Here is a 19,941-nt window from a genome sequence, read left to right as displayed (position 1 = left end):
CCTTTGGGAGAGATTAAAATAAGGAAAATTTGGAAAAAGAAGAGACTGAGAAATTAGATGCTAAATTAAGGCCAGAGAACAGAGGTTGGAGGAATCTTTGAATCAAAATAGGGAACCTTCAGAGAAATCTAATTGGGAACTTAAAAAAAACACCAAAAGAGGTAATTCCAGATGAGAAAGTTCCACAAAGGCTTGAGAAAATTGCAGAAGGGCAGCCCATTGAGATAATGGATGGAAAGGCTTTGGCTGTAGGCCAAATATTTGTATTTGGATATTGTATTGAAAAAATAAAACCCTAGCATAATGCTGGCAACACCACTTTGCAAGACTGAAACAGTACAAGGTCAGAAGCAAGGCAGGACAGATGTCCAACAGCAGGATATCTGCGGTTGGGCACCTGGCCTATGAGGGGAAACGGAAAGTCCCTGATAAAAACACTCTGGGACTCTGGGTACCCGAGATAAGGGCCCGGTACGTGACTCGGCTCACATCTGCCTTCCCGCCTTCCCTGTTCCGGGTACGTGACGCAACTATGGCTTTGTTCAAACCACCCAATTAGATCCCTGTAACTATGCTTCTCGCTTCTGTAACCGTGCTTCTTGCTCCCGAGCCCTATAAAAACCCGTCACCCCAACCGAGAGGCGCGCAAGTCCTCCGAAGGACTTTGTCGCCCCGTGTACCCGTGTATCGAAATAAACCTCTTGCGGCTTGCATCCGAAGACTGGTCTCGCTGTTCCTTGGGAAGCGGGGTCTCCCCGTCTAAAGAGGCTCTAGCGGGAGTCTTTCAGTATATGTATTGTCAAGGTTCAATTACTGCATGCAGGTCTACATGCTAAACTAGAAATGCAGATCCCGTTTGCTGCTGCCTTGAAACAAGGTCAAGCAATGGGGTATGTGCTCCACTTTGCAGAGTTTGAAAAACTGAAGAAGAGTCACCACACCATGGGTTCATATTTGGAACTCCAATGTGCAACTGCATTAAGTTCTGAAGAGGAGAATTCGGTAATTACAAATGTATTAGAATGCCATTTCGGTTGTTTTCATTTGTAGTTATTCTGAATATGGCAACAGTAAACATGGGTGAGCATGTATCTGTGGAGCAGGGTGTTGAGCCCTTTGAGCATATGCCACGAAGTAGAACAGCTGGGTCATGTGCTAGATTTATTTAACTCAAGGATTTATTTAATTGAGGATTCTCCATAATGATTTCCAGAGAGTCTAGAATTTTCTGTTCAGAGGGTTTTTATTCCCTATGATTTTGTTTTTATGTTTTTGCTAGTTGGATAATTGGTAGTATTCCTCCTTGTCTGATCTTGCCATGAAATTGATATTCCTGAGTGTAGATTCAAATTGTATTCTACTTCTATTTCTCTTTGGTGTTTAGTATCACGACAGTGGTGGTGTGTGTGTGTGTGTGTGTGTGTGTGTGTGTGTGTGTGTGTCTTTTGTCTCGGGAGAATTGTTGCTCACCCAACTCACTCAGTAGTAACTTCTCAAACTAGAAAGATCAGTATTTTTTATTTCTCTTTCCCTTTTTGCCTAACAGGATACAAGTATGCAGCTTTTTCTGGCTAGGACTTGTTATACAGCATTCTGTGGAACACATCAGTAAAAATGTCTTGAGGGCATTGACTAATTGATGTGCATGAGCTATCATGTTTGGTGCAGAAAGAACATTCCTCATTGCTTTGCTCTAGTCAGCTCCTATGAGAATGTTGGCTCAACTCCCCTACATTGAAGCTGCAGGGTTTTAAAGTGGTGACATTGGAAATGGGCTCTGACCCACAGGTTTTCATTTCTATCCCTGGTTCTTACAATAGTCAGAATATGTCACCATTTTGCATTTTCAGAGAAAGAAAGGAAGAATCATAAACATTACTAACCTAAAATCTGTTATACAACATAGCTTAAGTACTAAAATAGAACACATTGAGAACCATAAAATTCAGACATAATAGTTCAGATTTTCTCTTGAGCAGTTTTTCTATGCTGTATTATAGGTGCAAAGCACTGAAACTGACTATAATTCTCACTGTTTAATATATTCATTTAGTCACAGGAAATCTTTGTCACTTCTGAATGCAGGCAAAGTTACTATGCCTATGTACACATTCTTAGTTGTAACTTAAATATTATTTAACATGTTTTTGGACTTTCCTCAAGGTTTTTCTTCAAAACTTCTAAAACTGTTACTTGTTAAAGTTGCCTTATGCTTATTCTTAGAAAAACATTAGAATATAACACATGGCTGAGTGGAACTTTCTATCTGCTTGGTGGAGGCTCGAATATTCCTATAAAATTCATTCCATAGACTACTTAATTTTTATGTTAATGTTACAATAGCCAGTATGTAGTATTGATATACTTCCTACTGTGGACAAAACACAAAACTGCTTGCCAATGAAATCAATCATATATTCTGCCTCCCATATCTACCCTTTAAGTCCTTAATGTTGTGGCTTTGGACTTAAGAGTTTAAACATCCCAACAGAGCATGTTAGAATGGAAGCATGCAAGGCCCAAGTAGATACAGGATTGATTCAGTGTCAGTATTTTAGTACGACCCTCGGTACAGCATTTCAAAGCACATTTCCTAATCACAAGTGTTCCTTCTGAGGCATGTACACTGAGATCCTGTGGGACAGAGACACATCATCCATAACACATAGATAACTGTGTCCAGATCTGAAATGTATGTGTTGTTTCATGGATATGCTTATGAGACTATTGTGTCATCCTGGTTTTACAAAGTTAGAACATTCAGTATAGAGTATGACTATATTAGAAATTACTGATTGAGTAATTGTCTTTGCTTATTTATCTACATCCAAATTTCCTTAAGTCTCCTTATATTCAGGAAAGCAGTCTTCCTGATAGTGCATGGTCAAATTATATTTTCCCTCCTCCCAGTTTTTCCCCACCTCCCCTTTGTTCAATATTCCCTCACTTTCTATTTCTCATTAGAAAAATAACAGAGTTCTACGTAATAACAACCAAGCATAAAAAAAATAAAATATAGAAAAGTAAAGTAAATATCACTAGATTAAAATCTGACAAAGTAACCCAACAGAAGAAAAAGATTGCTAAGAACAGGAACAAGAATTAGAGACCCATTAGTTCTCACTCAGGAGTCCTATAATAACACTAAGCTTAAAACTATAATATACATTCAGAGGACCTGGTGCATACCAGTGTAGGCCCTGTGTCTGCTACTTTAGTCCCTGTGAGCTCACTTGCACTTGCCTAGTTCATTCAGAGGATCTTGTTGTGACTGTGTCCTTCATCCCATCTGACTCTTGACACTCTTTCTACCTCCTCTTCTGCATGGTTCCCTGAGCTCTGAGGGATTTGATGGAGACCTCCTAGAGAGACTCTCTCTTCCTGATGTCTGACTTTGAGTCTCTATATCTCTTCTGATGTTAGAGGAAGCTTCTCTGATGAGGTCTGAATGAGGGAGTGATCCATGAGTATAGCAAAATCTCATTAGGAGTCATTTCCTTGATACTTTTCCTTTTTTCCATTTTACACCAATAGTGTCTGGTTTTATCTTAGGTCTCTGGGCTCTCTAGTCTCTGGTCCTTGGTTACCTAAGCAGTGTCAAGAATGGGTCATCTTGTGGAGTGGGCCTTACGTAAAATCAGACCTTTGTCGGCTGCTCCCACAATGTCTGTGCCGCCATTGCCCCGGCCTATCCTGCATGTAGATCACAGGCTTTGTAATTGGTTACAACTGTATCTTAAAGCTCCATAGCCACTAGTGCATTTGACACAGTTTTAATCGCTAGAAAAACTCAAGATATGCAAACAGAATATTCTCCCTAAATGTGCTGAAGATATGAGGGGGCATAGAAATTGAGAAATCAGGTCTAGATTTCTCTACTTTGTGTTCTCTTCATATATTGAGCAGAGTACCCTGTTAGATATCTGTATTTTTTCTAAAAACTCTCACTAGAGTCATGAGCTATCTCACAGAAAACACGGATTATTGTGTGCAAGGTAGACCTGGTCACCTGTCGGGAGCAAATGAGACTTCCCTGAAATGTGGAGAAGAGAGAGCAGCCACAACCAGGGTGGCCAAGTGAATGAGTGGGACAACAGTGATGGCTTCAAATTAAAGAGAAAGAAAAGAGCTGAAAATGGTTTTCCATATTTGATTACACCTTAAAAGAATTCCTGATCATTTAACTTACTATAGTGTCTTGGCCTCATAATGCATCCTGCTTGCTATAACTGTTAGAAGACATTGTCCTCATAATGCATCCTGCTTGCTATAACTGTTAGAAGACCTGAACTATGGTGACTTAATACCAGTATAAAATGCAATTTTATATGACTATGCTGGCATCGGATGTAATATTTTTACAAATTATAAGTCTAACATGAGTCCATGAGGTAGCATTACTCTGAAATTGCCTTCCTTGAACATGTGTCTTTATATTACGTTTCATTTTTGTTCCAGTGGAGAATATACAAACATCCTTCTGAAAAATAATTTAGGAGTTGGTGTACAGAGTAGATGTGATCAAAACCCTATAGGGGAAGTGAAAAAACACAGCAATGTGTGGAGCTCGGCCAGCAGATAGAAACAGGGATAACTACCATGACAGCACAGCCTCAAATGATCTTGCAAATATTTGTTTTGCATCAATTGCTTTTGATGAATCTAGTGGTTTTCCCTTTTTTCTTTTTAGAAAAAAAAAAAAAAACACTGAAGCTTTTAAATAAGCCTTTACTATTAGAATGAATTGAGTCTTCTGAATAGTAATCTTCATTACTATACATTAGCATACACAAATACTGTGAACATGGGATTGGATTAAACTCTTCTTCATTAATATATGAGAAAAATATTTAAAAATAAAGACATTCCAAATATAATAATTCAGTGAGCTCTATCCCAAAGCTAATTATTGAATCCTCAATTATTTGTTTCATCTGAAGATTCTCTCTCTGTTTTCGTGAGAGTCCATACAATTATAGTGAAAGAAAAATATTGATTCCTGGGACTTCTGTGCTAAGCACTTATCTTAAAAGATAACTTAAGGAGACAGTCAATTATCAAGTGTTTAATCATGAAATGTGCCCTATTAATCTAATGTATACTCATTTCCAGAGAATGACTGCACATGGGCTATTATCCATCAACATATGAGGAATGCAAAGGAGCCTTGTCATTATCATAAACTTGGCAAAATGCTTCATGACCCCTCCAACTGTGCATTTTATAAAATCAGCGAAACTACAGAACTTGAATAACTCTTTCTGCAGTAACGATAGGGATGCCTCTGTTGACTCTTCAAGCCCAGAGAGATATAATACCATGCACACTGGAGAGAACCTTGTAAATCTAAAGAGAAATCTTTACATTTATGCCCAGCATTGCTCACGACCAGAGCCTGTACACTGCAAAGAAAGAGCACAGACAGGAAGAGCATGATGACCATTTTAGCTCTATATGCAGCCGCATGCAGCAAACAATCTGCATTAGAGAGAAACCACACCAGTAAGGGAAAATATGAGAAATGCTCAGGACCGCCTCAAGCCTCAGTGTGGAGCAGAGAATTGATACTAGAAACCCTACAGGTGCAATGTTTGTGACAAATCTTTTACTCAGTGCTCAACCTTAAAACACATCAAAGACTTCTTCTGGGGAAAAACACTACAAATATAATGAATGTGGAAAGTCATTTTCTCATTTGTCTGCACTTAAAAACCATCAGAAAAAGCATTCTGGAGAGAAGCGTCGTGAATGTAAAGAATGTGACAAATCCTTTGCCTACTGTACTGGTTTGAAGACACATCAGAAAATCATACTGCTGAGGAACAGGATAGTTGTCAACACTGTGGCAAGGTCTATGTCAGCTTTTACATGTTAAAAGCCATTGCAGACTCCATCCTGTAGAAAAGCCTTACAGATACATGAGTGTGACAGATCCTTTCCCCACTATTTATTCCTTAGAAGACATTATAAAATTCATTCTCTAAAGAAATTACCCAAATGCAAAGAACGTGTTAAGTGCTTTCTTGTATTATCACATCTTAAGATTCATTACAGAATCCACAGCGGTGAGAAGCCTTAACAAATGTAGAGAATGTGACAAATCCTTTACCCAGCGCACACATCGTAGGACCCACATCGAAGAATTCATACTGGAGAGAGACCTTAGAGATGTGACGTATGTGACAGATCTTTTACTAAGTCCTCAGCCCTCAACAGACATTAGAAAATTCATTCTGGAGCAAAAACTTACAAATGCAAAGACTGATATATTCTTTTCTCAGTACTCAAATCTTAGAACACACCAGAGACTTCATACTGTAGAGAGTGTGTAAGCAGTGTGGCAAATCTTAGAGCACGTCAGAGTTTTCACACTGAAGGAAACCTTACAAATGTATGGAGTGTGAGAAATCCTTTACTTAGGCCTCAGATCTTAGAAGACATCAGAGAGTTCACACTGGAGAGAGACCTTACAGTTGGAAGGAAGGTGACAAATCTTTTCCTAGGTGCTCAAATCTCAGAGCACATGAGACCATTCTTACTGGAGAAAATAATCTTACAAATGCAAAGACTACGGCAAATCCTTCACACAGTACTCAAGTCTTAGAAGACATCAGAAAATTCATACAGGCCACAAAGATACAACTGTAAATAATGTGACAGCATTTTTCTGGTATTCTGGGCTCACAAGTCACAACAGTATACATCATAGAAAAGTAAAGATGAGAAATTTGTGAAAGCCTTTATTGGAGTTTAAATCTTAGAAAATATCAGTTTGTCCTAAAATGAAATTCTGCAAAAGCAACTGGATAAAGTTTTTTTTTTCTGTTTTAAATATGTATGGTCGCATTGTGTTCAAGTATTCCCATACACTACATGTATGCCTGGCGCCTGGGAGGCCAGGGAGGGTCTTCAGACCCCCTGAACCTGGGTTAACACAAAGTTGAAAATTGCTCTGTGTGTGTGTGTGGGGGGGGGGGGAATGAACCCTAGTCCTCTGGAAGAAAAACCAGTGATCTTAACTACTACACCATCTCTCTAATCCCTGGTAAAATATGTAATAAAACATTTCGCTTTTTCAACATCTAAAATTCAACCGTAATGCCAAGCCTTTAATGGTGCAAACCTTTGATTCTAGCACTCGGGACACAGGGGCAGGAGAATTTCTATGAGTTTGAGGCCAGCCTGATCTCCATAGGGAGTTTCAGGACAGCTAGGACTACAAAAACACTTTCTTAGAAAAAACAAATCATAAAGAGGACAAAATGTAATAACATTAAAAATGTGGAAAGTCCTTTAGTTCTGTCTCTAACTTTGCTGTCCATCACAGTTCATAGTTCTGAGAAACCATATAAAGGTTTACCATATATAATCCCCATGTGTTGCTGTTCATCGAAGTCCCACCCCTGAAATGCATTCACCTTGACAAATCCCAGTTTGTCAACTTGACAAAACTAGTTCTGAAATTGTAGACATTTAAAAATTATCATAAACGAATCAGAGAGCTCTAATAAATTCCCATCTTTTGTTCATCTTCAGAATCTTCATACTAGAGTCAAACCTTACAACACTAGAAGGAGACAAACTAAAGATATAAGCTGTGAGTGACAACATGGAATGCTCACATACATCCTAAAAATCCCCAAAGGCAAAGGGTGTGGCTGTGTATGTTTTTAATGCCAGCTCTATGGAGGCAGACACACATGTATCTCCGAGTTCCAGGCCAGTCTGGTATACAGAGAACACCTGCCACACACACACACACAAAGAAAAGCAAACAAACAAGAAGAACAAAAAAAAATCACCAAGAGCATACTTGAATTCATTTTGAAGTACTGAAGAAATATGGGGAAGTATTTACTCTACAGCCTAAAATAATATGGCTGCCAGCAACCTTCATGGAGGTAAAGGAGATTCAAGGGACCCTCCCTCAGCCACAATGGAATTGTAGTTGTGCCAGTCTTGCACAATTGCTTATGTTAGTGTTTTCTGAACAGTTACAGATCCCTGCATTACCCACTATTAACTGCAGGAGTCTTCCTTCACCAAGCTTGAGAGAGTAGTACAGATTGATAATTACAAATGTGTGTGTGTTGATGTCAGGTAACAGCATGGCCACTAACAAAACACTTCTGCCTTGCACCTGTAGCTCTCAAGCCATGATTTTTGACCATTATTACGACATGAATTTGTCTCTATGGAGCAGACCTCAAATCCAATCAAGAGACACACTGGTTATGCCCATAAGCAGCTGCACCAGCACTGCACCAGCAAACGCATCTTGGCTTTTAGGTTGTTATTGTAGGATGCAAAGTTCAATGGTAAGTAACACCATTGACATCTTTTCTTTGCCAGAAGCCTACACAGGACATCACAGTGCTTCACAAGCCAGCCAGCAGGGAGTTTCTTGGTAAGTCTGACACTACCATTTCTTTCTCTCTCTCTCCTGTCTCTCTCTGTCTCTGACTCTCGTGTGTGTGCACCTGTGAAATACTGCCCAATCTCACCTCCTACCTCTCTACTATTCTGATTCACAATTCCAACAAATCTCTGTATTGTGTTCATCTCTGTTCATATTGCTTTGTGATGCACTGAAAATTAAGCAGAGTCATCTGTGAGGCTGTGACTTTGGAGCTATTTTTTGGAGTCTGGATGGTTCAGCAGAGGATAACAACTAAAGGCACTGATTCTTCTCCAAACATATATCCATAACTAACATTTAAGATGTAAATGATGGTGAAGAGTTCAAGTTAGCCTGGGTACTCCATTTTGAAATGAGGAGCCATCTTGACCAGGAGCTGAACTCAGGTACCAGGAAATATCACAGAATAAATGTTTAGTAAAAAATAGAGACAATCTCCCCTGGCAGCAATCAATGAGAATCAGTTGGGAATTGGCTGGGAAAATTCTCCCCTCAATGTTCCAGATATAGTTTAGAAGAATGGCAATTGTGATTATGTGCCTCAGAAGAGGTCACCTTGCCTCTCTGACTTTTACCCAATCCTGTAATGCCAAGGCATGTGCCCCCCTGCTTGCTGTCATGGAAACTTGTGTCTCCCCCCCCACCCCCCACCCCCGCTTGCTGTCATGGAAACCCCCTGCTTGCAGTCTTTCCCTTTAAAAAACCTGCTCACTCAGGGCTTGAGGTCCCACTTCTCTACTGCTGTGTCACTGAGACTTGGGTCCTGAGTTCAGTCGCTCTCGTAATAAAGCTCTCTTGCTCTTGCATGGAGTTGACTCTTGATGGTCTTTGAGGGTCCTGTGATCCTGGCATAACAGTGGGACCTGTGATCCTTTCCATTTCCTACATGTATTTGGCCTTGCGTGAGGCCAGTACAGGTCAGTAATGTTGCTGTTTGTAACTGATTACAATAGTTGCATGGAGTCTTAGGCCTTCCTCCTCCTCTTCCTTAATAATTCCATAAGAGCCATCGATGGGATGGTATAACTGACCTTTTTAGGGCTGAGACCACATACATACTTTACTTATTTTTTGCATCTTGGACAGCCAAAAGTCTCTGCATTCATCACTCCATCTATCTATCTATCTATCTATCTATCTATCTATCTATCTATCCATCTATCTATCTATCTTTATTTTCTACGTATTACCTAAAACATAAGTTACAGAAGACAAACAGCACAGGATGAACTCAGCCCTAGGCAATTAGCAACGGGCTGACCACTAACTAACACCTATTTTTTTTTTTTTTTTTTTTTCAAATTCTGAAATGTCTCTCCCCAAGTCAAATTACAGTACTTGGTTTTGGCGTATCATGTTTGGGTTCCTGGGAATGGGACCCTGGATTCTGAATTTGGCCTGTTATTGTTTGGTATCAAGTATGTAGCCAAGAGGCTGGTGGTCAAGTCGGTGTTAGGCTGTCTATCTTTCAAATGGTTGGTTCAGAACTCACGATGGAACTCAGATAACCGGGGGTGTAGCATCCTACTAGATCCAGTCCGGGTCTGGGTTGGCAGCAAGCTGTGGGGAGGCTGTGGGGAGGCTGTGCGGAGCTGGCCCAGGGCAGCCTGACGGCAGAGACTGTGAGGAAGGCAGCCAGAGACAGGGTGGGAGGGACCCGTCTCGCGGGGCGGGGCGGGGCCCCTCAACCGGAAACAGAGGTTGGGCGTTCGTGGCACATTGGCTGGCTGTCCAGGAAGGTTGTGGCCTGGGCGGGGTTAGAAGAGTGACGCGAGAGGAAACCGGTACGCTGCGTGCGTGAGCCAGGGAGCGTGGGGCTGCAGACTGACGCCCGACTGTTGAGAAGCCGTTTCTGGCGTAAGCTCGCGGGCCGCGCCGTGGGGAGTATCGTGGGGCAGGCCTGAGTGCGGAGGACACGGCGGGGTCTCGAGGGGACGTGAAACTACCCAGGGCGCAGGTACCGCGCGGGGCAGCCTGCGCAGCTCACCAGTGCGCAGTTGCTGTTGCTAGAACCAAAGCGTGGCTGCCCTGGGACCTCCCGGGTCACGGGAGCTGCGGGGCCCGGAAACCAGCAGGAACCAGACCACCTCCTCTTGTAGTCATAAGGACGAAAGCTCTCGAAAGGCTGCTGTGGATGTCATCGGCAAATTCTGAATATTAACGGGAATAGTCCTGTTTGTTTTATTTTTTCATTGATCTTCTGGTTGCCAAATATTCCTGTAAGAATAATGTAGTAGAATATTTGAATTTATCTGTTGGTATTTGCAAACACGGTTCTCTTTGCTGTGGTGGAAAGGACAATGCTCTTTAAATTTGCAGTGATCCATGCTAACTTCCGCGTTATGCCACTTCCCAGTTCAGGAGAGTGGCATATGGACTCAGGGAGCTGCCCGAAAGCTTTTAAATATTAGCCATGAAAGGAACACTTGCAAATTTGATTTCATCTGAAGGAATAATTTGTTGTGAGTTCCACAGGCATGGTTGTAAACATAACTTTTAAAAGTAAACTCTTGTCCGTCATTAGTTTTCCATCTGAGACCTATGCACTCTGGTGTAAACACAGCATTGTAAAAAGTGTACCACTAGGCTTGGTGGCGCGGTGGCACACACCTTTTATCCCATCACTCAGGAGGCAAAGGCAGATTTCAGCGAGTTGGAGGCCAGCCTGGTCTACATAGTGAATTCCAGGATAGCCAGAGCTGTATGGTGAGACCCTGTCTCAAAAAAACAAAACAAGGAAAAGGAAGGAAGGAAGACAGGCAAGAAGGAGGAGGAAGAAGAAGAAAGAAGGTGTTTTACTGTGCAGAACTCTTAATGTTGCAACTTAGAGCCTGGAAAACCGCAGTGTGCTGTTTGAGGGTAGCATGTCACAGAGTTTTCACAGTTAGGATTTTATAAACCAGGCAGTGTTGGTGGTGACACTCGCCTTTAATCCCTGCGCTCAGGAGGCAGAGGCAGGTAGATCTAGGATTTCTTTGCCAGACTGGGCTACAGAGCAAATTTAAGGACAGACAGGGTTACACAGAGAAACCGAGTTGTGGGGGGAAGGGGAAAGAAAAGAGAGAAAGAGAAACAAAATTAAAAGGTGTTACAGTATAGGATAATATTAGAAAGAATCTTTTGAATAATTATGAAAGCTCATCTACATCAGCAATACTCTAGCCTTCTTGGTTCAAAAAAAGCCCTTCGTCCATGATCATGTCCAAACTATTATGTAGAACTCACCAGGTAGACTAGGCTGAACCGGGATTCCCAAATTTCCACCACCTCTGTCTTCCCAGTGCTCACACTAAAGTTGTGCATTAGCATGAGGGTTCAAACTGATGTTTTTTACTTTGTAGTTTGTTGACAAACAATGATGTGACTATAGACTTTTTCCAGGAGGAGGGCTATGCCTGGATCCTGCTCACAGGGCTTTGTACAGAGAATGGATGTTACAGAATTGGAGCAGTCTGGTTTCTGTGGGTGAGAATAGTTTTCTTGCAGTCTTTCTTTCTCCTCAAGGTTTCTTGATAAGTTACTCTGCAAGTGTGGAGATTTTTGTAAATGAGTCTTACATCCCTCAGAGTAAGGTAACACCCTCAGAGGAACAAAGAAAGATTTCATGAAATGTACTCTTCTTCGTGTGTGTCCCTTTGAGATGTTTAAGGCTTATATCATTTTTGATCCATGAACAATTCAGAGCCTCACTAGTATGTAATATTGTCATCCCAATCAGTCAGTTTCATTTCTGCCCCTGAGATTTGACTGAGCTGTGATTCAAAGTGGGATTCAACTTAATAACTAAAAATGCTTTCTAAATTTGTCATTGTTCTGACACTGCATGCTAATTGGGGAGTCACTGTAAAATCTTCAGTTTTGTTTCTCTTTATCTACTGAACACAGTGTTGTGTTAGAAAGAAATCCAGATGCCCAGGAGCAGTGTAGCTGGGTCTTGAGGAAGAACTATCCCCAATTTTCTGAGAAAATGCCAGATTGATATCCAGAGTTGTGCAATTTCCAGAGCTGTCATACCCACCAGCAATGGGTCTGAAGCGTGCCACATCCTTGCCAGCACGTGCTGTCACTCGAGTTTTTGATCGTAGCCATTCTGATGGGTGTGAGGTAGAGTTGTTTTGATTTGCATTTCCCTGATTACTAAGGATGTTGAGCATTTTTTAAGTGCTTCTCAGCCACTAAAGACCCCTCTGTTGAGAATTCTCTGTTTAGCTCTGTACCCCATTTTTTAATTGGATTACTTCATTTGTTGAATGCTTTATATATTTTTGATATTAGTACTCTGACAGATACAGAGTTGAAGATCTTTTCCCAATCTGTAGGCTGCCATTATGTCCTGTTGGCAGTCCTTTGCATTACAGAAGCTTTTCATTCTCATGAGGTCCCATTTATTAATTGTTAATCTTAGAGCCTGAGCTGTTCCTTTGCTGTTCAGGAAGTTGTCTCCTGTGCCAGTGAATTAAAGGCTATTGCCCACTTTTTCTTCTATTAGATTTAGTGTATCGGTTTTAATGTTCAGATATTTGATCCACTTGGACTTCAGTTTTGTACAGGGTGATAAATATGGATCTATTTTCATTCTTCTATATGCAGACATCCAGTTAGACCATCACCATTTTTTGAAGATTCTTTCTTTTTTCTGTTGTATTGTTTTGACTTCTTTGTCAAAAATCAAGTCTCCATAGGTATGTATGTTTATTTCTGAGTTTTTAATTCGATTCAATTGATCATCCTGTCCGTTTCTATGCTAATACTATGCCGTTTTTATTACTATTGCTCTCTAGTACAACTGGAAATTAGGGATGGTAATACCTCTAGAAGTTATTTTATTATACAGGATTGTTTTAGCTATCATGTACAAAGGAATATTGATTCAGAACATGGCTGTTCTGGGAAGAGATCATATCCAAAGACCTGTCAGGTCTGTGTGATCCAGCTGAAATACAAACATGCCTTTAATCCAGGAGACAGAGGCAAGCAGATCTGAGTTCAAGGCCAGACTGGTTTAAAGCAAGTATCTGGTAAATAAAGACTTAGATGCAGGCATGGTGGTACACGCCTTTAAACCCAAACAGTGAAGGTAAAGTTAGTTTGTAGAAGGAAGCACCCATGTTTGAAAGGGATGCCTAATTGAGTGGCAGAAAAGGTGACGAATCAGAAAAAGATTTGACAGAATAGGATACGTCCAACTCTCAGGAGAAGAGAAAAGGAAGGGAACCTACTTAAGGGGCAATGCAGAGAAAGGGGAGGAGAAAAGAAGGGGTGAGCAAAGTGGAAAAGTCATATTGAAAAAGTCAGCTGGAAGAGTAGTTTGAGCCAGAACAGCTGAGCTGAACCAGCCAGCCAGAGCTCAGAAAGAACTAGAAAGGGTGAGCTTATTAAGCAGCAATTCTCAAAGGCTGAAAACATTCCAGGCCTCGGTTAGATTGTACCTAGAATCTTCCAGGATTAGGCCTCGGTTAGCAGGCCTAACGGGGGCAATAAGCTTCCAGGGCAACAATTGAAACACACAACTAAAAGTTACTTTTACAACCCTTGGTTTTTTATTTTCCTATATGAAGTTGTCAGTTGCTCTTTCACAGTCTGTTAAACATTGTGTTGGAGAGGCTGGAAAGATGGCTTAAGAGCACTGTCTGCTTTTCCAAAGGACCCGGGTTCAATTCCCAGCACCCCACATGGCAGCTCACAACTGTCTGTAATGTCAGTTCCAAGGCATCTGACACCTTCACACTAATGCACATAATAAATAAATAAGATATGTTCCCCTTCTATTAAAAATTGTGTTGGAATTTTGATGGGAATTGCATTGCATTGCTTTTGGTAAGATGGCCATTTTTAATGTTAATCCAACTGATCCATCAACATGGGCGATCTTTCCATCTTCTGATTTCTTCAGTTTTGTTTTTCAGAGAGTTAAAGTTCTTGTCATACAGGTCTTTCACTTGCTTGGTTAGAGTTACACCAAGATATTTTATATTAGTTGTGGCTTTTGCGAAGGGTGTTGTTTTCCTAATTTCTTTTTCAGCCCATTTATTGTTTATGTAAAGGAGAACTACCGATTTTATTTATATATATATTTATATTTATTTATATTTATATATATTTTTATATATATATATATTTTTTTAGTTAATTTTGTATCCAGCCACTTTGCTGAGGGTGTTGTCAACTGTTTGAATTCTTTAATAGAGTGGTGAGAGTCACTTATGCATATTATCATGTCATCTGTGAAAAGAGATTTTGGCATCTTTTCCAATTTGTATCCCTTGATCTCCTTTAGTTGTCTTATTGTACTAGATAGGACTTCAAGTACTCTGTTGAGAATATAGAGACAGTGGACAGCCTTGTTTTGTCCCTGATTTTAATGGAATTGCTTTAAGGTTCTTTTCCATTTGACGTTGGCTATCAGTTTGCTATATATTGCCTTTATTATGTTTTGATATGGGCTTTGTGTCCCTAAAGGGGTGTTAGATTTTGTAAAAGGCTTTTTCAGCATCTAATGAAATGATCATGTGATTTTTCTCTCAGTTTGTTTATTTGGTGGATCACATTGATGGATTTTTGTATATTGAGCCATCCCTGTGTCCTTGGGGTACAAGGATGGGATCAAGTCTTCTTGATCATGGTGGATGATGTATTGATGTGTTCTTGGATAAGGTTTGAAAGTATTTTATTGAGTATTTTTGCATCAATGTTCGTGAGGTATGTTGGTCTGAAGTTCTTTTTCTTGGTTAAATCTTTGTGCGGTTTTAAATCTTTGTTCTGGTTAAATCTTTGTGTGTTTTAGTTATCAGGGTGACTCTAACTTCATCCAGTGAGTGGCAGTGTTCTTTCAGTTCCTATTTTGTGGAATAGTTTGGGTAGAATTGTTACTAGCTCTTCTTTGCAAGTCTGGTAGAATTCTTCTCTAAAACCATCTGACCCTGAGGTTTTTTTGGTTGAGAGACTTTTAATGACTGCCTCTATTTACTTAGGGGTTATAGGACTATTTAGATTGCTAAACTGATCTTGATTTAACTTTGGTAAGTGGAATCTATCAAGAAAATTGTTCATTTCATTTAGATTTTCCAGTTTTGTGGAGTTTAGGATTTTGAGGTAAGAACTAATAATTCTTTGGATTTCCTCAGTGTCTGTTGTTATGTCCCCATTCTCATTTCTGATTTTGGTAATTTGGATATTATCTCTGTTTTTTGGTTAGTTTGGCTAAGGGAGGGGCCTGTGGTTGGGATGTAAAGTGAGTAAATGAATAAATTAATGAGAAAAAATAAAGAAATACAGGTGCTTTCTGAAGACTCTCTTTCTCATATGCAGGACTTAGTAATGACCCAGACCTGCTCACCTGTGGAGCAGAACAAAGAAGCCTGGAAGGAGGAGAGGGAGGAGACGGTAGCCGAGGATCCAGGTATGTTGGAGGGATTGGGAAGGGATGAATGTGGAAGTGGGACATGAAATCAGTTTTGGCACATTCTGTTTCACTAGAAATAATTCTGGAGACCTCCACTGAGAAAGCTCTCAGGTTTATCCTAATGTACATATGAGAAGACTTCCTATTTGACTGTGCGTGTGAGTGATGCTGTCATTCACATCACTGATTATCTTTTCTAGGTCCATATGTTTACCTGTAAAACTCATGATTTTAATTTTCTTTACAACTGAATAGTACTTTCTTGTGTATATGTACATTTTCATCTTCAGTCTAAGCACATTTACACTGTTTCCATTTTCTGCCTGTTGTGAGTAGAGCAGCATTGAACACAGGTGAGCACATATCTGCGGAGTAGAATGGAGTCCTTTGAGAATCTACCAGGAAATGAAAGCCCTGTGTCATATGCTACATTTATTTAACTTGAGGATTTGGTTATCTCTATATTGATTTCCAGAGTGGCTGTGTTTTTGTTCTTAGTGTCTGTATTCCCAATGGTTTTGTTTTATATGTTGTTAGTAGATGGATTATTGGTAGCACTCATTTCTTTACTGTGAGAAAGAGTGGTCTGCTATCTTATCCAGGGATGATACTTCCCAGCTCTCCTGTATTACCTGTTTTTCACCTGGGATTTACTATCTCCTGTTCTCATTGATAGTTCCTATGAGTCTCCTGTGTATGTTTTGCCTATAACTTATGATGTACTTTTCTACTTTAGTAAAATGTGTTAATTCATGAGTACCTTGAAATGCTCTTATGTCTCCATGAATTTTGAGATGTTTCCATGCTGTCATGGCTTAGAGATCGTTGACTTACTAGAATTGTGTTGCTTGGGTCTTTTCATGTGACCTAACATTGTTCTTTATCACCTTTCAGAATGATTTTTTGCTTTTTATTTTTGACCCCTTGATATTAAAAAGCCACAAGCCAGCTATTCATTGTTCATGAAAGAAAAAAATCAAAGAAGAGAAACAGCAGGAAATGGATAATTCTCCATTAAGCATGTTCCAGGTCAGTGGTCATGTCCTGTCTTTTCCTAAATACTTTATAGTTTGATACATTGCAAGCCTTTAAGTTTCTAATTCTGATTTTTTTTCAAGTTGTGTTTTGAAAATTGGAAACAGGCAAAATCACACACTGCGATTAACCAGATACAGAGACTATATAACTCAGTATACTTTTACGCAGTTTTATAGTAGTCGCTGGGACCGGAAGCTCTGGAGCCTCTGGTGTGATTTTATATTTTCACTATCAAATGTATCTTTATGAACTGATCCACTCCTCCCCCCCACTAGAAGAGCAGTTAGCTTTATATCCTTTCAAATAACTGGTTTTCATTACCTGAGTTCAGTCCTACCTCAGCCCCTGATATTTAACCTTTCTTGTTCTCTTTTCTTCGTTTACTATAGTAGATACATATACATTGTTTCCATATACATATACAATTAGATTCTGCATATGAGGGAAAGTGTCATTTCGTCTTTGTGACACTGTGTGACCTCATGTAATCTTAGTCCATCATTTTTTTTGCAAATTATTATTACATTTTTCTCTTTACCTAATATTCCATTTTATATGTATAACATTTTCATTATCCATTCATCTGTTGCTATATATTGCCTTTATTATGTTTTGATATGGGCTTTATGTCCCTAAAGGGGTGTTAGATTTTGTAAAAGGCTTTTTCAGCATCTAATGAAATGATCATGTGATTTTTCTCTCAGTTTGTTTATTTGGTGGATCACATTGATGGATTTTTGTATATTGAGCCATCCCTGTGTCCTTGGGGTACAAGGATGGGATCAAGCCTTCTTGATCATGGTGGATGATGTATTGATGTGTTCTTGGATAAGGTTTGAAAGTATTTTATTGAGTATTTTTGCATCAATGTTCGTGAGGTATGTTGGTCTGAAGTTCTTTTTCTTGGTTAAATCTCTGTGTGTTTTAGTTATCTTTTTAAATCTTTGTTCTGGTTAAATCTTTGTGTGTTTTAGTTATCGGGGTGACCCTAACTTCATCCAGTGAGTGGCAGTGTTCTTTCAGTTCCTATTTTGTGGAATAGTTTGGGTAGCATTGTTACCCAATACTTTAATTCCAGTACTTTGCTATAGTGGATAATGTAGCAGTAAATATCTCTAGAGTGGGGTGTGGAACTTTCTGTGTATGTTCCCAGGAGGGAAGGAGCTGAGGGATAGGTGAGTTCTATCTTTAATTTTTTTAATAGTCTTCAAACTGATTTCCATTTGAATGTATTAGTTTACACACACACACATCAACAGTGAATAAGGCTTCCTTTCTCTCCACATCCTCACTAACGTTTGTTGTCAGATTAGTTGATGACAGCCGTTTTGCCTGGGGTGAGGCAGTGTTTTAAAGTAGTTTTAATTTTATGTCCACGATGGCATTTTAGGAATCCTGAACACTTTTTTTTTTGTTTTGTTTTGTTTTGTTTTTTTTTGCCATATTCATTGATGGGCAGTTTTATTTCCTTGGCATTTAATTTCTGTAATTCTTGGTGAATTTGAGATATGAGCTCCTACCCAGAGTGCTGCTGGTACAGACCCTCTCCCATTCTGTGGGTGTCTGTGTGCTCGGCTGATTGTTTCCTTTGGTGTACAGAAGCATTTTATTCTCAGTAGTCCCACCTGCTGATACATGGGGTCGGTTCCTGTGCTGTTGCTGTTCTTCCTATTCAAAAAGTTCTTGCCCATCCCAGTATCCTGAGTATTTTCTGATTTTCAGTGTTTCTGGTTTTAAATGAGATTTTTGATCCATTTTGAATGGAGTTTTGTACAAACTGAAAAATAAAAATTTTATTTTATTCTCTTATTTGATCTAGTTTTGCCAGCACCATTTGTTGAAAAGGCCATATTTTTGTCAAATATTAAGTAGATATAAATTTATAGTTTTCTTTCTGGGTACTCTATCTTATTCTGTCCTTTTTTCTGATTTTTTGACTATACCAAGCTGATAGCCATACAATGTAATACCAAAAATCCTCACCTATAGCACTTCTTTTATTCTGTCCTTCCAAGTTTTGTTTTGTTTTGTTTTTTTTTTTGAGGGCAAATATCCTACATGAATTTATGATCAGTAATTTTAAAATATTTCCACTTTGACATATTACCTGAAAAATCTGTTGATGGCCATTCAGTGTAGAGGATGGACTGTATCCTTATATCTTTTTTCAATTAAAATATTTATTTATTCATTTATTATAAATTAATTACAGTTTATCCACTTCATATCCCAGCTGTACCCTCCCTCCCTCATCCTCTCCTAATCCCACCCTCCCTCCCTCATCTCCTCCCATGCCCCTTCCAAGTCTACTGATAGGGGTGGTCCTCCTCCCCTTCCATCTGAACCTAGCCTATCAGGTCTCATCAGGATTGGCTGCATTGTCCTCCTCTGTGGCCTGGTATGACTGCTCCTCCATTAGGGGGAGGTGATCAAAGAGCCAGCTACTGAGTTCATGTCAGAGACAGTCCTTGTTCCACTTATTAGGGTACCCACTTGTATCCTTATATCTTATTGAGTGAGTGTGGAGTCTGTAACATTTCCTTGGATCATGGACTAGTTGTCAAAAATACCAATGTATGGAATTAAAAGAGACTTATATCTTAGTTCTTAATGATAAATAATACTTGGTTCCTACTAGTAAAGATTTCAGCACACTGTAGAGTGCTGGTCGTGGCAAGCATGTGCGGCTTGGTTTTGCCCTGAAACTAATGTTCTTGAGTGTACACTCAGATTGTAGCCTATTTGTATTTCTCTTTGATGTTCAACATGGTTGTGGAGATGTGTCCATGTGTTTGTTGATACTTCATATCTGTTTGTTTTAGGAGAATTGCTGCTCACATCACTCACCTGGTTAGGAAGCTCAGCGGTAACTTCCCAAAGTAGAGATCAGTATTTTTGTGTGTGTGTGTGTGTGTCTTTTTCTTTTTTTTTTTTCCCCAAAAAAACATCCCACCATGTAAAACAGTTGGGCTTGGACTCATTAGGTAGCTGTCCATGAACTATTACATTTGATAGAGAAGGACTTTCCCATGATTGCTTTGCTCTAGTCACTTTTTGTTTGAATGTCAGCTCTCTGTGCCTG

General features: G+C 39.6%; 1 protein-coding gene and 1 pseudogene across 4 annotated transcripts in view; both read left to right on the top strand.

The window, feature by feature from the left end:
* Window positions 1-1,076: 1,076 nt before the first annotated feature.
* On the top strand, window positions 1,077-10,573 carry LOC129681523 (zinc finger protein 54-like; annotated as a pseudogene).
* Window positions 10,201-19,941, top strand: part of LOC129681571 (zinc finger protein 54-like) — a 30,241-nt gene continuing 20,500 nt past the window's right edge. Inside the window, exons 1-3 of one of the 4 annotated variants that reach the window (XM_055613565.1) lie at window positions 10,201-10,276; window positions 15,728-15,818; window positions 16,716-16,850. In XM_055613565.1, coding sequence (XP_055469540.1) covers window positions 16,821-16,850 — 30 coding nt within the window. In that variant the 5' untranslated portion in view covers window positions 10,201-10,276; window positions 15,728-15,818; window positions 16,716-16,820. The other 3 variants (XM_055613566.1, XM_055613569.1, XM_055613568.1) reach the window with 3 other exon arrangements.

The sequence above is a fragment of the Psammomys obesus genome, unplaced genomic scaffold (assembly GCF_907164565.1).
Source record: "Psammomys obesus unplaced genomic scaffold, mPsaObe1.curated_primary_1811, whole genome shotgun sequence".
Classification (NCBI taxonomy): Eukaryota; Metazoa; Chordata; class Mammalia; order Rodentia; family Muridae; genus Psammomys; species Psammomys obesus.
This window is presented reverse-complemented; position numbering and strand designations above follow the sequence as displayed.